The 21043-nt window shown below is 37.7% G+C and overlaps 1 protein-coding gene across 2 annotated transcripts in view; it reads left to right on the forward strand.

Annotated features, from left to right (window-relative positions):
- EXOC6 (exocyst complex component 6) overlaps positions 1 to 21043 on the forward strand; it is an 87491-nt gene that overhangs the window by 60095 nt on the left and 6353 nt on the right. For both annotated transcript variants that reach the window (XM_059477284.1, XM_059477285.1), the window contains exon 21: positions 3385 to 3458. In XM_059477284.1, the coding sequence (XP_059333267.1) occupies positions 3385 to 3458 (74 nt within the window). The remainder of the gene's footprint in view (positions 1 to 3384; positions 3459 to 21043) is intronic.

The raw sequence follows: 21043 nt of genomic DNA on the forward strand, positions 1-21043 counted from the left end.
TAAAAAGAAAATGGACTGAAGTAATCTTTGCAACATTTATATTAATCATTATAATTTATGTGTTACCTCCCATCCTGTTTTTGTATATTTGTTTCATTTGATCCTATCTTCTTTATATTTCTAAACTCTCCGTTACAAGGAAGTATGTTGAGATTTAACATACTGAGGACCCACATTGTTCTTGTTCTAAATACACAGTATCAGCAAAGCAGAGGAAGAGAAGATGTTAGCAAAAACCTTGTGAATACCAGATTCATATAATGTATATTTTCAACCGATTTTCCCAAATATTTGAGTTTTTGATTCAAACTGCCAAACAGCCATTTGTTTGCCCCTAAGAGTGACAGTTTAATAGTGATCTTTGCATTTCATTCTCCTATATTATAAAATTCCAGAATGCTTTTATGCATATTAAGCCAAACAACAACCAGCCCCCTACCTCTGCAAATCCTCTTTAAGCCTAGAATGATTGTAGGGGGTGAATATTTTAAAAGATGTATATATGACAGTGTTTCATTACTATCTAGAAAAGGGCCCTTAGGACAAAGACATTAAGAATGTTAATCCTGTTCTTATATCTTCCTAATATGCTGTGCAGTAGAAAATATTTAATTAGCTTTGTAAAATTGTTAGCAAAACTTAAAAGCCCTGTGCTGAGGGTGGAGGGGGAACTGTCTGACTGTTACCATAAGTAGATTATCTTTTTGCCCTCTGAACTCATGAAATTATAATAATGAGGCAAATTCTATTGTAGTCGCCTGTCAGAATGTTCCAAATGTGAGAATAAATGTTTGTGCTATAATGAGTGTCCCTAATGTTGTAAATGCATTCGTAGTATAAAATTGTAGTTTAAGAGAACAAAGCTTGTACAACAATTAGGTTTGGTACATTATGTACTTCTTGTTCTACAGCTGCCATGCTGCTAGGTATTAAGTAGAGAAATGTAATTATTCTGTATTATTTAATGCATTGGGATAAATTCCAAACTCTCTTAGCTTGATGAGCACATAAAAGATGCAAATATTTGCCCTGTGGCATGTAAGAGTATTCTGCTGTAGGAAAATATCTCCCGGAGTGTAAAGTGCCAAAAGCTAACTGAAAAGACTTGCCAAAGGTCACAGTTTTCAGTTATATTTATTTTTCAGTTCTGTAACCCTTTTTTTGCCATTGATCTTCTTTCTCCCAGTGCTAGCTATAATTGTGGAGCAGCTGGAAGAGCTGAGGTTCTGGTGGGGGAAGCTGATGACAGTGTACTGTGTAAGAACAGAAAGTTAGGATCAGATCAGATGATCTGGTGGGCCTTACCTTTCTGCTTTAAGGGGTGTAGAAAAGACTCCTTTTTACCACCTTGCATATCCTCCTTATTAATGTGCTACCATAGCTCACAACTCATGTATCTCTTCTCATCTCTTTGCTGTGGAGCTTTGCTTAGGATTCCGTGCTGGAGTGTGGTGTTGTGTTTTAAACTCTGGGTTTGGCTGGCCTCAGAGCTCAGCTTTGCTGTCCTTAGAAAGGGTGTTGCTAGTGGCCATGAGATACCTGCAGAGGACAGCCATGTAGACAGACACACAGGCTTCAGCCTAGGCTGTGCAGTAGGGTGCCTAAGGTTCCTAGGCTTAGGCATCTTTGTAATTCTGAAGGCTGGTGATTGTACAAGCTGTTTTGTCTTTCCTGATTTAAAGAGTTTATTATGAGAAAACTCTCCCTATAAAATACTGAATGTAAGGTATGTTTTTCTACTGTTTTCTTTCTTTTTTTTTTTTTTAAGGGCATGTTTGTGGTCAATTAAAATTCCATTGAAACGCCTCTAGAAAGTTGGTGTTACTTATAAAGTAGGAAGACCAGACAATTTAAAATTCACACTTGAATACAGTAATCAGTGAGCATTTGCCAATGTTACCAGAACTTGTCTGTGACATTACAATGGTCTCCCTAAGGCATTTGATTGTTATTTTTTTCTTTAGTTGATAAAGAATAAAGTTCTATTGCAGTTGAATTCATTCTCCTATTACATGACTCTCATAAAATAACTTTTGCACTAGTGTAATACATGTAATAAATTCTGTTTCTACTGGTAAAGCTGCTTCTCTAATACCATATCCATCTATTACCTAAGCTATTTTTAAGTATTCTGAGATGGTCCTAGTAGTTTCTTGTACCATTTAAGTAAGTATCTAAAATTGTGTTCCATGTAGTCATTTTTAGACTTGTGAAATAGTCCGTCTGAATTCATTAGTCTGCTTTAGGTTGAAACCATACATTCAGAAGTAAATGTTTGAGGCCATTATTTTACCATCATCTTAGCTCAGACAGCAGTGGTTTTCTGAATTTTACCTCCAACATAATCCATGTTTTCTAACTAGCCATTTAAGAAAATATATTAATGATTTCATATAACTTCTAAATGTTAGTATTAAGAGCACTAGAGTTCAGCGCTGGATCTGGAAATTGGATACATTTGTTTTGTTTCCTCTACAATTGAATGACCTGTTTCTCAAACTTGGAAAAAAATATTACCTTTCACTGCCTTGGATGCTCTTCTCTAAAGCTGTTGCAGTAGTATCTACTTTGTTTTGTTCAGAGTTCTACCTGAAGGGCGTAAGAAAAATACTCTCAAGTTCTTTTGAAATAAGATATCTAAACTGAGTGAGGATCTGAGGCATATGTTGTTTGTCTTTGTTGCTAACTTGTGACTGGGATAATAACAACAAAAAGTGCATTTATTCTTAAGTTTAACAACTATTGATCTTTTCCTGGTTTATACAAGTAGTTGACTTTCTTTCACTTTCAGTGTTGCCATTTTTGTATTATAAATATATTTTTGCTTGGCAATTTTGACAGCCAATTTTGGGTTCAGAATGAGCAGAAGTTCATTATGGATAAGCAGGCTAAAAGGCATGAGCAGGCATTTCAGCTCTGCACTGACCATGGCATGTAGGGCTTTCTACCTGTTGTCTACACATGAAACCAACTCTCACCTTAGTGTTTGTCTTTTAATGATGTTTGGCTGGAGGTGAAGGTTTGCTGTAACAAAGGCAGATGTCTGAAAATACATTGACAGCCATGGAATTGGTATTATTTTGAAATTCTTCAGTAATCATGCACCTCAGGCTAAAAAACATCTTGGTTTCTGTGGTTGTAGCATTACTACTGGGTTAGAACTTGAAGCAAAATTTCTAATAATACTCCTACAAATATTATTATTTTGGATTATGGGAAAAACTGTCAAAAGGTTGTTTGTTGATTTGTTTGGTTTAAATCACTGTGAATTGTTAAACTATTCCTATGAAACTATGCTACTTAGCATTTATATTGCATAGAGCTTGATTTTTCTGTTAGACTAAAAAAATCTACATCCGTAATATTTTAACCTTTTCTTTGCAGTGTTTGCTAGTTCTGAGCCTGTGCCAGGATTCCAGGGAGACACCCTGCAGTTAGCTTTCATCGACCTCAGACAAGTAAGACACTAGTTGGTGTTTTTTATCCTTCTAATTTCCCCTTCTGACCAATGCTGAAGTTACTAAATTCAAGAACCTTTCATGGTTTTGCATTCCCATGTAATTAGTTGTGAAAAGCAGTTATTTGAAGTGTTGTTAGTGGCACTATTCCCTGTAATTTAGTATAAAACTGTTTCTCCAATGTGTGGTTAGGGGGCACTGTGCTACTGGTAGTACTGTTATGGGAATACTGGATTGAATTTTGGTCCTGACAATTTTGTGAAGATCCTGTGATGTCTTTTTGCAAGAGTGTACGTGTCATCCTGGTGTGTGCTGGTCTGATTCCATTGTGAGCATTTGCTTCTGTCTACAAAACTACTCTCTGGATAGCAGAATCAGGCATCGTATTATTTAACATTTCCTTTCCTGAATTTGTTGCGTAGAATTCTATTAAACTGTTGGAAACAGCTTTATTCCAACTGGATGATCTTTATTCTACATGAAATTTAATTTAATTATATTTTAAATGCTGTAATATTGGAGGCACTTTTCCACAGACCTTGCCAAAAGGAAAGCTTTCCCAGACTAAAATCTACTAAAATCTTGTCAATTTGGACTTACAACCACCATTATAAAGAATCTTCAAAACATTTTCATGCTTGAAGTTAGCTTTTACAAAGGATTTATTATTTCACAGAATTGTAAGTATCATATAAATAGTGAAATGAATAATTTACTGCACATGGGAGATCTTTACCCTTCTGCAGGTGTTGGTGATATTTTTCAGTGCCATTATGAGCCTATCAAAGTCATTAAAAAATAAGAGAAAGTAGAAAGAATTCTATACCAAATACCAAATGAGAATATTTTTGCTTTTAATAGTTTAGTAGTTTTTTCACAACAAGATTATTAAAGGGCATTTCAGAAGGGAAGCTTCTTGAGGCAAAAGTATTTAGATTTCTCATGGTAGTTAGAAAGGACTTAGTAAAATATTGTGTCTTTTTAAATAAAAAAAACTAAAAGCTAGAGTTGTCTGTTACATTCTCACAGTAATATAATAATGAACAATATCTACAGTGGGTAGGTGTGTACAATGTGAGAAGGGTACAGGATTATGGCTACAAGACTTGTTCATGCCACAAGTCTTGTCTTGACTGGCAGCCTTCCTCTTTTGGATTCTCTTTTAACTCTGTTTTTATTGTCAGTGTTAAAAGAGCTAAACAGCTTCCAATTTGTACTTAGATAATTTCATTTGAAGGGAAAGGATGTTTAGATTTTGGCACCATTTCTGTCATTTGCCTAAGTGGAGTCCTTGCAGAGCCTATGTTTGTTTCAAGGGAAAACATGATTTCCATATATGCAGAGGGGTGTGTACATCCTGGCTACAGGAAGTAAAGATTTTCATATGTTTTAAGCACTAACTGAGGAGTATGTTACTTAAGTAAGTATTATGTTGTTTATGATAGCTCTTCATTTATGTTAGCAATTATATTTAGAATTCTCTCAAGCACTTTGCAGAGGATGCTCTGTAGGTCATGTGAATTTGATTGACTTAATATATTTTATAAACAGGAAAAGTGTGAGCAACTCTCTATTGGCTTGCAGCTGGAGCTTGCAGATGTAGAACAGCTCTAGCATATTTGATTTGGTTTGGTTTTTACTATATTTTTGTGTGCATCACCAAAAGGTATTTCAAGCACACATCAAAAACTTCTACCATTTAGTAAGGATTTTCAGTGCTTTCCCTCTTTTCCTTATTTGTGATGCATTTCTGTCTTAATAGGGTAGATGACAGTTCTTTTCAAGAATACTTAGAAAGGCAACAGAGCCTTTTTCAGAAGGTTCTTATAAAAGGTCATGCTTCTGTTTTTTAGTTTGAATTTGATACTTCTTCATGAATTGCAGGATATGAAAGATAAGGAAGTAGGTCCAGTGGTCAGGTTTTACCTGCCCACCCGGACTGTGCCCTGAGGTCAAACTCCTGATATTGGCTGTTTGGTACAGAGGAGCTGATGACAGGTAGGGGCTGATACAAGGGGGAAAGCTTGAACCATATCAAAGCTAAAAGGCAGGAGATTTGGGACTCAGTGAGAGACTGTAGCTAAAAGATGGATCAGCAGGATTGCCCTCTTCTTAAAAAGCAGCTGACCTGCAAGGGAAAAGACTTTATCGTCCTGCCAATCACATGGTTGCTAATGGAAGCCAGTTATCTCAACAACAGCTACTCCCTCTGTGCTGTACCAGTGCAGTGGGTTAGATTAATGAGGATTGGGCAGTAGCATATTCTAGCACGTTTTACTAACAAAGTACAGTCACTTACAGGGAGCCAGCTTGGAAGACAGAGAGAGGAGCTACACCTGAATGATTACCATGTAGGGAGGACCAGCTTTGAGAAGAATTGCCATAGGTATTTTCAACCTAACCAATTCTTGATCCTCTGTCTTTCCCTGGAGACAGTGTGTAGGCAGCATGTTGCCCCCAGCAAGCCCACTTTCCTTCTTCCTTCCACAGACATAGAAGAGCAAACAGAAACAGCTGGCACAAGAAAGAGTTGTGTCTAAGAAGACAGCAGTAGTTAGTAGCAGGAAGCTCTAAGAGGACAGAAATCACAAAGGAGCAAGCCCTAACCAATGTCCCGTTTGAGCCACCTTGGTCTCTTTATGCTATTCTCCACTCAGGACTTTTGTCATACTTAACATGCTCTTTAAAGATCTCTGTAATCTGAAGAAACCCAAGTCAATAAAGATTTTTGTGCTATTTTTATCACCACAGTATCTCAGCATCTTACGCAAGTGACTTGGTGGGGTTAGCTGATCCCACTTGATCATCTAGAAAGAAGCTTGCAGTTCCAGCTAGTTTAGCAGGCAGAAAATTGGGGCAGATTCATGGATCTGTGCAGCTGCAGTAATTGTGTCATGCCTTATGCCACTTGTCTTAGCATATGACCTGAGGTCACACCTAGGTGCACCCTTTGACCCCACTTAAAGCCATTGAGGGGCCATCTCAGTAAGGCAATTATCAAAGTGGCATGTGCTGCTTTACAGAGACTGTCTCTGGCATCTTGTGGAGATGACCCAGCTCTCCTGCAACTTGCTCTCTGACAATCATTTCTTGCTACTGTCTGTACAGGGAACCTGGGTAAATAGTGCAGTTTATTCCCCAAAGTAGGGAAGAATAAACTTTGGCGATTTTGCTACCAATTCAGATCCTAGGTCAATTGGAATTAACCTTCCAAAATAAACAAGTCTTCGTTTGTCTTACTCGAATCGTCTCTGAGGAGGAAGCACAGGCTCTGACATGAATGAGTTTCTTCCTGGTTATGATCTGTTCTTTACCGCCTAAAGACTAGGGTTACAGTTCTGGAACGTGAGGCAGTTTCTTGTATGTCCTGTACACTTAAGTACTGTGAGGATAAGACATGAATATTATAATTTGTGTGTTATTCTTTGGAGAGCCAGTGTAGTATGTAGTGGACAAGAACAATAACCTTGTGGTAGGCTGAGAGTTCAGCAGTTGCTGTCCTAGGCCAAATGTCCTGATTCTTAACTGAGTGAGTGCTAACAGATACCTATTCTTCAAATCAAATTATTTCCTGCAGAGATATAACTAGGCTGCCAACACAGCTTGACTTTGTTTCACTTTTGACTTGACAAGTTGTTCTTCATGTTTCTGCCCACCATCAGCACTGCTTCTTAGGGGCTTCTTCCTCTGTCTCATCTCAGACAAGTACTCATCTAGCTTGATGATTTGTGGAATTTCCTTGTGTTGCTGGGTTGAGGAGAACTGTGTCTTATCTATGTTCTTTTGGCACTTAAGTACATGTTGTTAACACCTTCCAGCTGCTGTCAGTGTTGGTCCTGCATCAGGCAGCAGTCTCAAGTGAAAATAATCATAGGCTGTTAGTAACTGCAGAGTTAAGCAACCACAGTAGCAGTATCTCCACCCACATGGCAAACAGAGTTTACAGTCTGATGGTGGTGTCCTTCAGATGGAAGACCAAGGGCTGTGATCCACAATGTCCATAAGCTCTGCTTAAGTGTGGGGGAAAATTTTAGAAGATTTTCAGCAGTTTTGTATTTTCTCAATGTTAGAGATAAATTGGATGCAAAGTCATGACACAATCAATATGATTAATATAGAGAGTAATTTATCATAGAAACATTAGAAGATACATTTTTGTCAGATTTTTGTTCATGGTGTGTGTACATAAGTATGTGTCACTTCTAGGAACTGAAGTTATTGGTAGTATGCAACATGTATCCATCAGCAAATCCTGATATTTAGAAGTATAATACATTTTCTTCTAATTCTGAATCATTGATAGTTTATTTGGTTGCTTGTCCATTTATACTGGAATGTATTTTCTGGTGAGAAATACTGCTAACCTTGTGAACTGTACTGTTCCATGCAAAAAATGTAATGTAAATTTATTTGAAAGAAGAAGTTGTTATTACTACTTAATATAGTCCTCCTCTTTCTTCCCATTCATTACTGAGACATAGCATTGTCATTCTGAAGTAACTCAGAGGTAACTCTGAGGTAGGTAGGTAGGTAGTATGTAACAGACCACTGGGCTTCAATCCTCAGTACAGGATTTTCTGACACTGAAGGCAGGGTGACAGATCAGTCTTCCCCACTGTTATGCTTGCAGTGTTTAAGTTGAATTAATTTCCTGCGGCAGTAACTACATTTGAGCTCTGGCTTGTCTCCGATTCCCAAATGTGCAGCCTGCCAAAGCTCTTGCCATCTGTATTCCCTGTGGAGAGTGCTCTTGAGCCCTTCAGAGAATAAGTTGCAGCCTGTTCCCAAACCTGTTGGCCATAAGTCTTGGAGGCTGAGGGCTCACAAGGTGTGCTCTGGCTTCCTTTACACGCTGCCAGCCCACAGAGTGCCTAGGCTTTGAAATTAGTGGGGTACACCCACCCTGACCTCTGTTCTGAGTCTTGAACTGAAAAAACATTAGGAGTTTTCAAGAGGGAGAAATCCCCAACAGTATGTTTAGGAGTAAGTCTTAAAAACTTCAGAGTTTGAAGATAAAAGTAAGACATTTTTCATAAGGCAACAGTTTGAATTTTTAATTAGAAAGTAGTATAGAGCATTTCATCTTTTGCTTCCCGAGGGAAATGGTTGCTGAGACTTTCATCTTCGCAGAGGCTCTTTCACAATGCTTACTGATCCCTTTCCCCCTGTTATGCACTCCCCAGCATCTCTGAAGAAGCAGAGGAGCATGTTACATCTGTAATGTGAAGCCCAGCCTCAGGCTGCTATGTAATGGGATTTGTGCTTCTCTAGTTTTCAGTGCAATGCTGCTTATTTAGCTAAATGAAGGAGCTCAGGTTTCAGACAGCAACAAAGCAGGAGTTGCATCTCCCTGGATTTCAGAGTATGGACCCTCACTTTGCTGGAAGAGGAAGGCAATTCTTCCTGGACTTTCCTTTCTCCATAAATTGACTTGTTACTAAGGCAGGAGGGCTTGAGGCACACTGAGCAGAACAGGCACAAGTTGACGTTCAATATCTCATGTATTTGCATCATACAGTGGTAGCATGCATATGCATCTCTGGGTTTAAAATGACAAAAGTTATTTGAGTATGACTGCAGGCAAAATGTGCATTACCTGCCTTGCAGGGAAGACACAATATTTCTTCAGAGTACTATATTCTTCCAAGTAAACAGGAATTCTTCACACAAATGTGACAACTTGTTTGTAAGTACTTATATTCTCCGGTGGAATCTCTTTTGATTTCTCCTTCTCAGCTGTGTTCTGCAAAGCCTGTAGTTAATCACAGTAGGCTCAGATCACAAGCTGTGTGTATAGATATTTGTGAGGATGATCTCAATCAGTGCTCTGTACACAGAAACAAGCTGGCTCATCACTGGGATGGGATTTATACCTGCCAGCTGGTAAGAATTAGGAAGCTTGGGAAACAAATGCACAGAAATTAGCAGCAGGGGGTCAAAAACAAGCATGGCTTTGGATTCACTATCTTGATAAGGATTTGCAGAATCAAAGCAGAATGGCAAGTTAGTAATTTCCTGGTAGTAAGTATTCCTACCCTGTAAGTGCCAGAAACTAAAAGCACACATGCTGGGTATTAGGTGCCTGTGTATTCTTTGGGACATTAAATCATTCATCAAATTCAGTGTGAAACAGATTGTATCCAGTTCATGTAAATACTCCTTTTTTCAGCAGAGAAGTGTCAATAACATGCTGATCATGTACCAGGTTTTTGCTCTAGATCATGGTGTACTAACAATGAGGGGCCATACTTGAAAACAGGTTTGAAAACCTCGATGTACAAATGCTGTTACTTCACTAGCTCTATCAATACCTCACTTAACAAAAATGATACACATATGGGTGTTTAACTACAAGATACCCCATTCCATCTATGACAAAAACCTACTTAGTAGTTTCTCCAAAGGAAAGTATAGGATATTGCACAAAAGGCTGTGAGGTATTAATGTGTAAGCAGAATGCCATCTCTTCATCAACAGTAAGGAATGGCATAGGTACCTAAATCATGGAAATTATAAAAAATAAGACAGTTCCTTATTGTTTCTTTTAGTTAATTTAAGGGATACAATTTTTTGAGTTCTCCTCTTACTTAATGAGATACACACAAGAACTAAATGAGCCAACAAGAAATCTGTACTATATATTTAGAAACTACACAGAACTTGGGAAGCATTGACTCAGCTTGACTTGGAGACCTGCAGATACCAGTCTTTGAATAAGATGAATGCCCTTTGAATAAGCCTCACTTAAGGCATTTTATTTTGTTGTTTGGTGATTTTATAATTTTGGAACTGAGACAGGAAATCACATTTATTGATCTGGTTTGTGTGGGTGAAACATTTAACTTAGAACTGTGCAGAGCAGTTTCATCTTCTAAATGGTACCATCATGGAAATCACTAAAAGTTTCACTGGAAAGGTTGATCAAAGCAGATATGAAGGAAAAAAAAAAAAAGAAGAAAAGAAAAATTTGGCAAAAGCTGCTGTCAAGACTATGTAGATGGACATATCTGAATCTCTGAATACTACCAACTGTCACATTTAATCAGCTTTAGGCTCTTCTTGGTCATCATCACTTTTGCAAGTCACAGTTTAGAAATAGTTAATCAATTAATTCAAAACCTACAGAGCTGTTGTTATGATGAAAACTTCATATATCTGGAAAACCTTTCCATTCAAGAAAGCTCATCCCATAGTTACAGAGGAAATTCATATAAGACTGGGACCTAAATTTTATCCTTGGTAGTTGAAGTGATCCCTAGAATACTCTGCATGTAATGTTAGAACGCAAAGGCTTCTGTTTCCTTGGGCATGACACTTAATTTCTTTAATAACTGGCATGCTGTGGAACACTTTGTGAGGTAGCCATTTCCAATGACATTATGAGAGAAGGCACTAAATAAACTTTGTCTGGAGAAGGTTTTATTCTTTTGCTGAAGGACCTGTTGGTTGGAAAGTTTCAGAAGGTTCACTTCCAGATAATTTCTCAATTAACAAATATCTTCCTTCAATTAGAAGCTGATCTGTGTGCCTGTTATGTTTGCAAAATCCTGCTTACACTTTGAATCACTGACATGCATTCTATTCAGTGGAAGTTATTAAATGAAATGAAGATTCTCTTTAGTTATTCTTTAGCAGTTTTGCTCTCATCCGGTCCTTGCCTTTGTCATGTAATAAATTATGTACGTGCAAGGAAGAAAGATTTGGGTGCACAACTTTCCAAAGTTTGTGAATACATTATATCAAGCTGTTGTCTTCCTGCTGACAGCCAGTTGCTGCAAGATCTCCACTTTTGTGTCTGGGCCCTTCTGTAGCCCTGAATTATGGATGGAGTTCAGTTTTGGAGCCCCATCTCCCCAGTACTTCCTCTGAATTCTGTGAGCAATATGTGGTTCCTATGAGTAATGAAGAAACATTGTTAATTGAGCAAGACAAGAGAAGAAAATTATTGGTTTCCTTCAAGTTACATGTTATTTGAATTCTCTTAATGTTTCTAAGTCCTGCTCTCCCATTGGGGAGCCACAGAACTGGCAGCTGTGTTAGTGTATTAGGTAATTTCTGCCCCAAAATCTTACATTCTCCAGCCTTATATAAACTGGAGGTACCACTGGTATGTAGTATGTACTGAGCAGCCCTACTAACCCTTTAACCCTACAGATTTGCCTTCAGTATTTTTTTCAGTTGCATCAATCAACATACTTAGGTTTCATTCCTTTTCTAAATTATCTGTCAATCACATGCAGCAGACAGAATACCCCATTTTTTTCCTTTTGCTAGTTTCTTCTGTGAAAAAGAAAGTCCATCTCATCTTTGTGAGTCACTGTGGTGAAAATATAAAATCCAGTAAAGTCAAAGGAGTGTTTTACATCAGGAAAACAAGACTTTTTCTCAGCTTCAGAACAATAACAACACAATGAAGGAATTGCATGGACATAGTAAGGCAGTGACTTGAATTGGTGAAATGTAGTTAATGAATGTTTATTCATTTGGATCATAGTATCTTAAGAAAAAAGATCGTATGTTCAAAAGTGTTTATATAGGGTGTACCATAATGAGACACTGATTTGCAATTGGCTGTCTTAGAACTGCAGAAATACAAATTAAAAAGTATTACTCTGTCTAGCTAAACTGCCTTCAGTCAGTCAGTGAAATTTGGGAGATGAAGTTATTACAAAGATACCAATAGCTGGCAAAAGAATCATTGAATTTCATCCTGGTTTGTTATAACTGGTTTCTGAATGAAGTGCACTAGTTGTACTGTAAGCAGTATGACTGAACCAGCATGTTCTCAGGCACAGCTTGTCATATATGTTACCATTTATGGCTCTTATGGGTGTGTCAGGTTTGGAGAAATTTATACTTTCACAAATTGTGCTATTTTAAAGAAGAGTGGAATAACAAAGTTCACATGGAAGGTTCACATATAGATTGTGTCCTCCTTGCAGAGGACTTTATCTAGAGCATTAGTAGCAAAGGAACAGTGCAACTTAAAGACCCTGCAGTTACAGAAAGTGTGAATAAAGAGTGAATAATAACAGAAATGCAGAAATAAATCAAAATATGAGTAGATGGAAGCACTAAATGATGGGGAAAAAACTTAAAAATATGGGATGAGGTGATAAAAAGATTAAAAGTCAATTTGTGTCTGTAAATGTACTTTGTTATTCTTACCTTTCTCTTTCTATGTTTATAATTTTTCATGGTTTATGCTGAGACCCAGTAAGAACGTCTGTTTTTAAACAGTAGAAATTTGAAGAGATGTTTTTACCCAAAAAAAGAAAGGACTTTCAGTACACAGTTAATGATATTTAAAGCCCCTAAAACCATGGGCTTGCCTTATTCCCAGGAGCACTCAAGCTTTCCCAGTTTTAGTAGTGTGCCTCCAGGAAATCATTCAGAAGGACACATAATTAGCCCACACTTTCCAGAGTGCAAAGTGTAACTTGATGCAGTTAAACCAGAAGACAGTTTTTATCTTTTGATCCTGTGTCAAATGTGTCAGTTGAGTAGCTTACCTGAGATCTGTAAGACAACATAGGCCATCAGATATTTTCCCATAGAAAGGAACATGCAGTAGGACACACACAAACTCACAATTTTAAAACTTATTTATTAAACGTTTAAAACTTACTTATTTTCAAAGTAACAGAAAAAGTGGCCATTGTAAGTGGCACAACCCAATGCATTGAGATTCTGTTTCTTTTCGCCAGTCTGAAGTTTAAAGAAATATGTTTGCCCTTGCTTAGGATGTATGAAAAGGAGAGAAGTGGCTCTTTCACTTTAGGCAGCAACAAGATACTGAGTCTCCTGGAAGGGTGAATGTGATACTGTCATTCCAGTGCACATCCAAATGATAGTTCTGGGAGTGGTAAAATGCTCAGTATAGTGTCTACATCTTGCATCCATTAACATGCAGAGTAGTTGAGAGAGTTCACAGTGAAATGGAATAATGTTGAATAACTCTTAGACAGAAATGCCCTGGTAACTGGGTGGGATGGTGGGGGTGGTTTGTGTGTGTCAGGATGAGGTGGCTGCCGGGGGGACCTGTGTAACTGATATAGAAAGGCACAAGCTGAAAACTCAAGTGACACTGTAAAACGGCCCTCATAGCTTAATTAAATAAAACCAATAATGCGATTTAAACTTCTTTGAGTTAAAATTACTTTAATAAGGGTGTTAATTACTAGAGGATTAACACTGCTTACATGTGATAATAGATCTGGTCAGTCAATAAAGGGTGAGAATAATGTTCGTTTAAGAAGCAAAAGAATCTAGCACAGGATTACTCCCTAGAAAGGGATAACATTTCAAAGTGGCAAGTAAAATCAGGGGAAGATGTTTTCAAATTGCAGGAGGCATTAGAGGCTGAATTTTGCCATCATTACTCAGCAGAAGTTCCATGTGTACTGGGATCTGTTGGAGCTAAAATATTAAGAGTAATTATTGCAAATTACATATAAAATAATTTATAATTATTTGGTCTTCCAGGGAAATCATAAGAAATCATTTTTTAGATAAAACATTTAAAGAAAATACTGTCCATAGGATTGAGGAGAAAATGCATAACCTAAAGGGGAAAAAAAGCATTTTCTAAAGAGAATAATTTCTTGAAGGTGTATTTCTTAGAAAAGAAATTGTATTGGATTATTGCCTTTAAGCAAAATGGGGTTTTTCCCTAATGTGTTTGCAAACCACAGCCCGAGGAGAAGATTTTTTGCAAAAACCCAATTTAGAAAAGGAAATTTCGAGGTATCCAGGTTGCAGCTTGCTGGACTTGGAAGCCTTTGTTAAACCAAGTTATCTAGACAAGTTAGCAAGACAAAACCAGGATTTTATATGGGCTATAGTATTTGCTAAAGTGTTTTGAGAGTCATTTGATAGATATAAATAGGGAAGTAAATGTTTTCTTGTAGCTGAAGAGGAAAGTGAAGATTGTCCATGAAAGAATACGAGAATTTTTTCCTAGTGATTTTGGCTTTCCTTTTAACTCGTCTGTATTTACATTCCTGAGCTACTGACTGCTGAATTCCTTGTCCAGAGGTTCTCAGGTCTAGCATAGCTTTCCCTAAGGGATGTAACTTCATCTGCTATAAGGGGTGGTTATGCAGCCATACCCTGAGTGAACTTCTTTGGAAGAAATAACTATCTGTTTACAGTAAACTTACGATGGCCACATCTCTAAGTATCTGTGCCTTATGGATTGCACTAGATTTTTGTTTCTGGATGCAAACAAAATTATGCTGGTTTGTGGCCTGTTATGTCTTGAATTTCAGTGGCTTTTCACGTATTCTAGCTCAGCACCCAAGATCAGCTGAGATGCTTTATTGAGCAGTTGCTGTATTTGTATCTGCTTTCTGAAGAAGCATTTCAAACAGACACTTTGTATATAAAATTATAAGTGTTTTAATGGCTGCCTAAGACAGGAATCTAGCACACTGTGGCTGTAATTTTTTACTTTAGATGTGCAGCTTTTGAGAAATGCACAGATGCTAAAAGAAACTAAACCAAAAGAAAGTTGTTAATTAAAAAATAATTACTCTGTTGTGTTGAACCAAACTATTTCCCCTTACCTGCTGTAGAACCTCAGGTTATCTCAGTGGAAGTGATGTGATTCATAGTACACACTGTAGATCATGGACTTCTGTGGAGATTTAAGTGCTGCAGATTCAAGAGGGCTCATAAACCTTGTAGACCTGTTGTATATCCTCCTGTTAAGTTGAATCAATCTCTGTAGCAGTGTAATTTCAGCATATTTCATGGATGTAGTTTTCTCTCGTGTTTTTTCCAAGTCAGAATATGACAAGAAATGGCTGGAAAGTTGGGAGAGGGAAATGCCCTGTTCACTGAATCCCTAGTTCCCAGCAGTGCCTGCACTGGTGGTGTCCTGGGTCTGTTCTTGAGCTGCAGCTTCACACAAAGAGCTGAAGTCTTCTCTTCCTCTGTAAGCACAAAGCTGATGCCATGGAGCTGTGCCATGCTCACTTGCCTTCCCATAGGCATCAGTTTGCATTTGCATGCCAGGGCTGTGTATCTAAAGCTCCTTCCTTTAATTCTAGAAGTAACTGGACTGAAGTTTAAACTTGGAGATGCATACTTGGGCAGACCTCTGCAGATGATTAGTTCTAGGGTACAGCAGCCTGTCTAGGTTAGTGGGTATACAAGGACAGTTTTGGAGTCATTAGAACCAGCATTTGTCAGATAATGACTTCCTGTGGTATGGTGTATATGCACACTTGTAAGACTGTAGGCATCTGGAGTTACTCTTATGGATAGTGCTAAATGTTAAATGTGGCAGATGGGACAAGAGTGTTCAATTCCGGAACACAGTATGGAAGTGGAAGTGAGTGTGTTTTGTATTTGAATTTTATTCTAGTTACACCAAATTAAATTAATTTTAATTAGATCCACCTCTAAACCAGAGAAGGTAGTTAAATTTTAACTTTAGATTTTTAACTTTTTGACAACATTTTTATAGTGAATCATCTCAGATGGATTTTTATGGGAAGGATTGAGACAAATGGTACAGTTTTAATCTCTGAGAAGTTTACTTTAGGACAGTGTTCCTCATCATATGCTATTTATGGCATTATTTCATAGACAAGTGAATAGTTTAAAGCAAACCTGTTGTGAGTCTAGTGCCTATAGAAAATTAAAGATCAAATAAACTAAACTATAAAATTTCTTTTTAGTAGATGTCAATATTTAAGTACTACTGGCAAACCTGTGTTTGGAAAAACAACCAGACGCCAAGCGGAAATGCCAGCTGAGATTTACCTCTGCTGTATTAAATCCTTCATAATTTGAACAGTTGAAATTGTCTTTTCAAAGTCTTGTCCAGGTGAGAGGCAGATGGCCTGTTTGGGGGGGCTGCACTTGTCACCCCTGTGTGCTGTTTGAATGTGTACACCTCTGCATCAGGAGCTCAAAACCAGAAAAAATGGTGAATGACCTGACCATTGCATAATACACAATTTTTAATCCACACAGATTTTGCCATTGACATAGTTTTATGCTTTGTCTGAAGGGACTTTGTGTACGGACTAACACGCTTGACAGGAGCAATTTGGCCGGAGCCTGTGCCCTCTGGAGCCTGACTGTCTGCCAGGCTCCTGCTTTTCAAACTCTTCTCTGCTTCTAGACTCAAAAAATGGTTCTTTTGCTACTAGTCCAGCTTATTCTTTAATGATGAAGAACACCACACTACATAATAAACATTTTCACTGTAATTAAACAAATCTTCTTTGAAGAGGTATTACTTGTTGCTGTACTGCGTGTTTCATAGGGCCTAGCTGTTTATATTTGTCTCAGAAACTATTTTTCTGTGTCTTCTGATGTTATATCTTGGGCTGCTTGAAGTTTTAATGGGATTTGTAAAAATTATATGTTGTGAGTGTTTTTCTGGTTGTGGTAACAGCAACAAGCTTGTTCACGTGGCTTCAGCAGCAAGTATTCTATTTTATAGGCAGGCCTAAGTTCATTTGAAGTGCCAAAGAATAAAAAAAAAATCATGAATGTAACAAGACCAGGCATTTCTTAAAACATAACTCACGATCCAGATTTTAGGAAAGAATTCTGTCCCTTGCAAGGATTTTTTCTTATAAAAGTATATGAACACAAATAACTTCTGTTTTCTCCTAGCATAGCAACAAATCCCAATGGTTCATCTGTCATAACATTATACATTGTACATTTATGAATGTGTTGAAGATTGTATCCCAACATTCAAGATAGTGACAGATACAATTTCACCTATAAATTTGAAACAGATGGTAGCATTTAAATACAAAATTATTTCATTCTTGTGAACATTTCAACGTCCCAAATTTGGACACAATTTTTAAATGTATGGTGCTTAAAAGAAAAAGGCAGGTTTTAATGCAGTGGCTTAAAAACTGAAAGACACTGCCTTTCTAACACAGACTATCCTTCCTTTGAAAATCCAGGGCTCAGTTTTCAAAGCATTGTCTAGGAATTTAGCGTGCGACCCCCATTGACACTAATGGGAATTGCATAGCTAAGTCCCCATAACATCACTTTGAAAATCCATTTGTTGTACCAATTCAGAAAAATGACATAAACTACGGGGAGACATTCACAGATCAAGAGAGCAATGTACACTTTGAAATACAAGACCAATTTGTGTTATTCCAGTTATGTGATCAGTAGAAGGGATTCTGAAATTCACCACGTTCACAAAATAAGTCACCAGGTCTAAATAAAACAAAATATTTTGGCAAGTGGCAGGCAGACTTGCTAACCAGGCTAACAAGATGTTTGTCAGCAGTAATGAACACCTACTGATTAAGTGATAATTGTGTTTGGTTGGTATGGTGTTATTCTACAGTTAGCAAACTCTTTTTTTCTTTCAAGCTGGACTTAGGTATCTACATTTTAAGTAGTTCTGTTGTTCCTTTGCAACAAGAAATGTTCAGAGTAAACAAGACTTGTCTTTGTCCAGTTTTGATTCTGATCCTGGTCCTTTATGTTTTGTTTTCCAATTTAGTAAGTGTTCTCATGGAGCTTTAATTAACAGGAACATAACTTGGTGAAAAATGAAGGTGTTATCTTCATGGTCTTGCAGATGGTTTTTGTTGGAAATAAGTGTATACCTGTGTAACATATGTTCATGTATACTTGTGCACAAAACCTAAGCAAAGATTAAAACAGTGTTGTTGTTGTTGTGTAGCTGTGTTACTGCAGTGCCTATGAGTCCCAGTCATGGACCATGGCCCCATTATGCAGGGCAGAATATAAATAAGTGTTTTAACAAAAGAAAGACAGTGCTGCCTCAGAGTTCCCAAAGCAATGAGATTATAGCTCCACTGAAAGGTTAACGTTATGTCAGAGATTATGAAACAGCAACAGTTCTGGTTGACAGGCTTCCTTTTGGGTCCTGAAACCCATTTGTCCTTAAAACAAGGCAGGGTGGGTTGGTACAGTGTGAGCTCCTTGGAGTAGGAAATGTTTTGGACTGGAACATTTGTGAGTGGCTTTTGAGAGTTTACTATGTTTAAAATTTAAAAGTCGCCTTCATGTTTGGTGCTTTGCTTGCTCCAAAGCCCAATAAAAGTATAAATAATTGAAATATTAATGTGTTTGCTCTGTCTTATGGGCCGAAATGATACATAGCTAGCAATAGTCTTTTTTTTCCCTAGGCCAAAAGCCATGCATCCTCAAGGAAAAAATTGTAACGTTACTTCTGTGTTTTTTCGTAAGAAAAGATTGGGTGTAGCTTGCAGTTGTATATGCCTGGCACTATTCGTTTCCCAGAAGAGTTCACTGTATTCTAGGCTTTGGTTTTTTTTAATTAAAGAGGTCAAAATCCATTATATCAAAATTTCAAAGAATTTGCCAATTAGCTGTAGTCTGTGATGCCCAGCAGGTGGCTTTTATACTATTAAAGGGAGATTGTTTCCATCTCTGATCAAAGCGAAAGCAAAACAAAAGAAAATATAGAATATTTTGCTGTACGCAGTGCAAACCACATGCTGTGTAAATTATGTGAAAACTGTACATGAGAGACTGTTCAGTCATCCCACTTCAAGAAAAGGTTCTGTATATTTTCACACTGATCCTTGCGAGGATTTCAGTGGTAATGTCTAAGTCTGTTTAGATTACTGATTAGCTGAGAAGGTTAGACAGCTTGCTATTTCCTAAAATGAAGACTTTAGCATTTTCCTTATTTAAAAGTAAAAGTAAAAACGCACAATTAAGTAGATAATGAATTTACTAGAAGTGAAATTAGACAAAGCTGAGCGTGCTGGAATGTTTAGGATGCAAAAAAATTCCAATTTGCACTTTTGAATGAATCTAAACTTCCCTTATTTTTGCCTACTTAAAAGAATGTTTGTGACCTTTTGACCCTTTTGTTATCCCTTACTCAGAAAGGCCTTTATTCTGTAAGACTTAGGTATAAAAAAATAAAAAGAGCATTAATGGCGTAACAGTCCTTTCTGATCACCCTGTGTAAGATGTTTATGCAAAGTGTCAATAGAAGCAATTGGCCTAACAGTGTGACAACCTGCTTTGCTTGGAAATGGGCTAATCTCCTGTTTGGGTTATCCAGAGGTCAGGTAAGGATTTCTTTTTTCGCACTCCCCGTAGCGCACGGGTACATAACCTGCAAACACTACAGGGCAGAAATCAGAAGCAATCGAGCCTAAGGATGCCACAAAGCATTTTTAGTTAATCCTGACCTGTTTGCTTTTCCTGATTTTTTTTTCTTCTGCTTTCTTTTAGTTTTTCCGTTCTTGGTCCCATCCCCGAGAATCTGAGTGTATAACACACAATGATAACAGGGACTCTACCAATTTCATTATCTGCTTCACTGTGTGGTTTTTTCTTCTTCTTCTTCTTTTTTTTTTTTTTTTCCCCAAACAGGCATCATCCCGCTCTTTTTTGAAGTTCACGTGGAAACCTACTTTAAATCTCAGTTTTTGAGAGCTGCCCCCTTTGCCCTGTCACAGCAGGCTGGAACTCAATAAGAGCTCAGGCAAGCGTAGCGGGCCGGGCAATGGGCCTTGGCGGGCTGCACGCTGTGAGCTCCTGCCTCTCTGAATCAGCTTCTGTGTGTTTTTATAACTGCCTTTTTTTTCCCTGTTAATTATGCCCCAAGGCTGTGGAAAGACAGCATTTATCTGTTTCAACAGACTAAGCAGCAAGTGTTCTGACATGTTTATCAGGCAAATTGTACCTGACAAAAGGTAATTACACATGCAATCAAGTCCAGAAGTAACTGGGTGATTAGGGGTTAATAAACTGTTTAGCATAAGAAATACTGTGAGCAAGGAGAGTGGGCCAGAACTGACATAACTGACAGTGATATATTAAAAGAATTACTTTTCATTGGATGGAATATTTGACTTTACTGAAAGGTAAGTAGGAAATTAAGTGTACAACTCAGTTTTATCTCCAGCTCCTGAATCACTGGTGCCATTTGTACAACCAAAGCTATTTGCTGATGCTCATGCTGCTTCAGAAGAGATTGCAACTTGCACCATTCCATCTTGCATTAAGCTACCTTTATAATTTACAATTAGGATTTTTGTAGTATAACCAGCACAGGGTGTAATGGACACTGCCCCCATTTCCATCTGCAAAGCTCATGTCTCCTCCTTCTGTCTGTTGCTGTGCTCACTCTGTGCATAGCTATTTCCCAAAGTTGCATTCTCTTCCAAGATTATTCCTGACAGTTGCCCAAAAGTAAAAAGGAAAGGGCATCTGTATGATATCTGAGGATGTGACAAGAGGCTCAGATGTCATTGAAAGGGCCGGATGGTCGATTCCAGCAGTTCCCAGTGCACAAAATTCTCACGTAATTACAAGATGGCCTAAATACAGGACTATGGCTGAGCTGCTCTGAACTTTAGGTAATACAATGCAAAGCTTTAGTGAGCAATGATAAAGAGTAATTTCTATTCAAACACGGCCATATCACCTAGATACTGGGAAAACGCTAGAGAACTAACTTTGAGGAATAGGTGCAAGTGCCCTATTTGAAATCAGAATTCTGTCCCTAAAAGTTTAAGATCTTTCTCTCATAGCATCAGTATTATAATGTTTTGTCTTAACTGATCCTGTTAGCTAAC

The sequence above is a fragment of the Ammospiza nelsoni genome, chromosome 8 (assembly GCF_027579445.1).
Source record: "Ammospiza nelsoni isolate bAmmNel1 chromosome 8, bAmmNel1.pri, whole genome shotgun sequence".
In the NCBI taxonomy this organism is placed as follows: Eukaryota; Metazoa; Chordata; class Aves; order Passeriformes; family Passerellidae; genus Ammospiza; species Ammospiza nelsoni.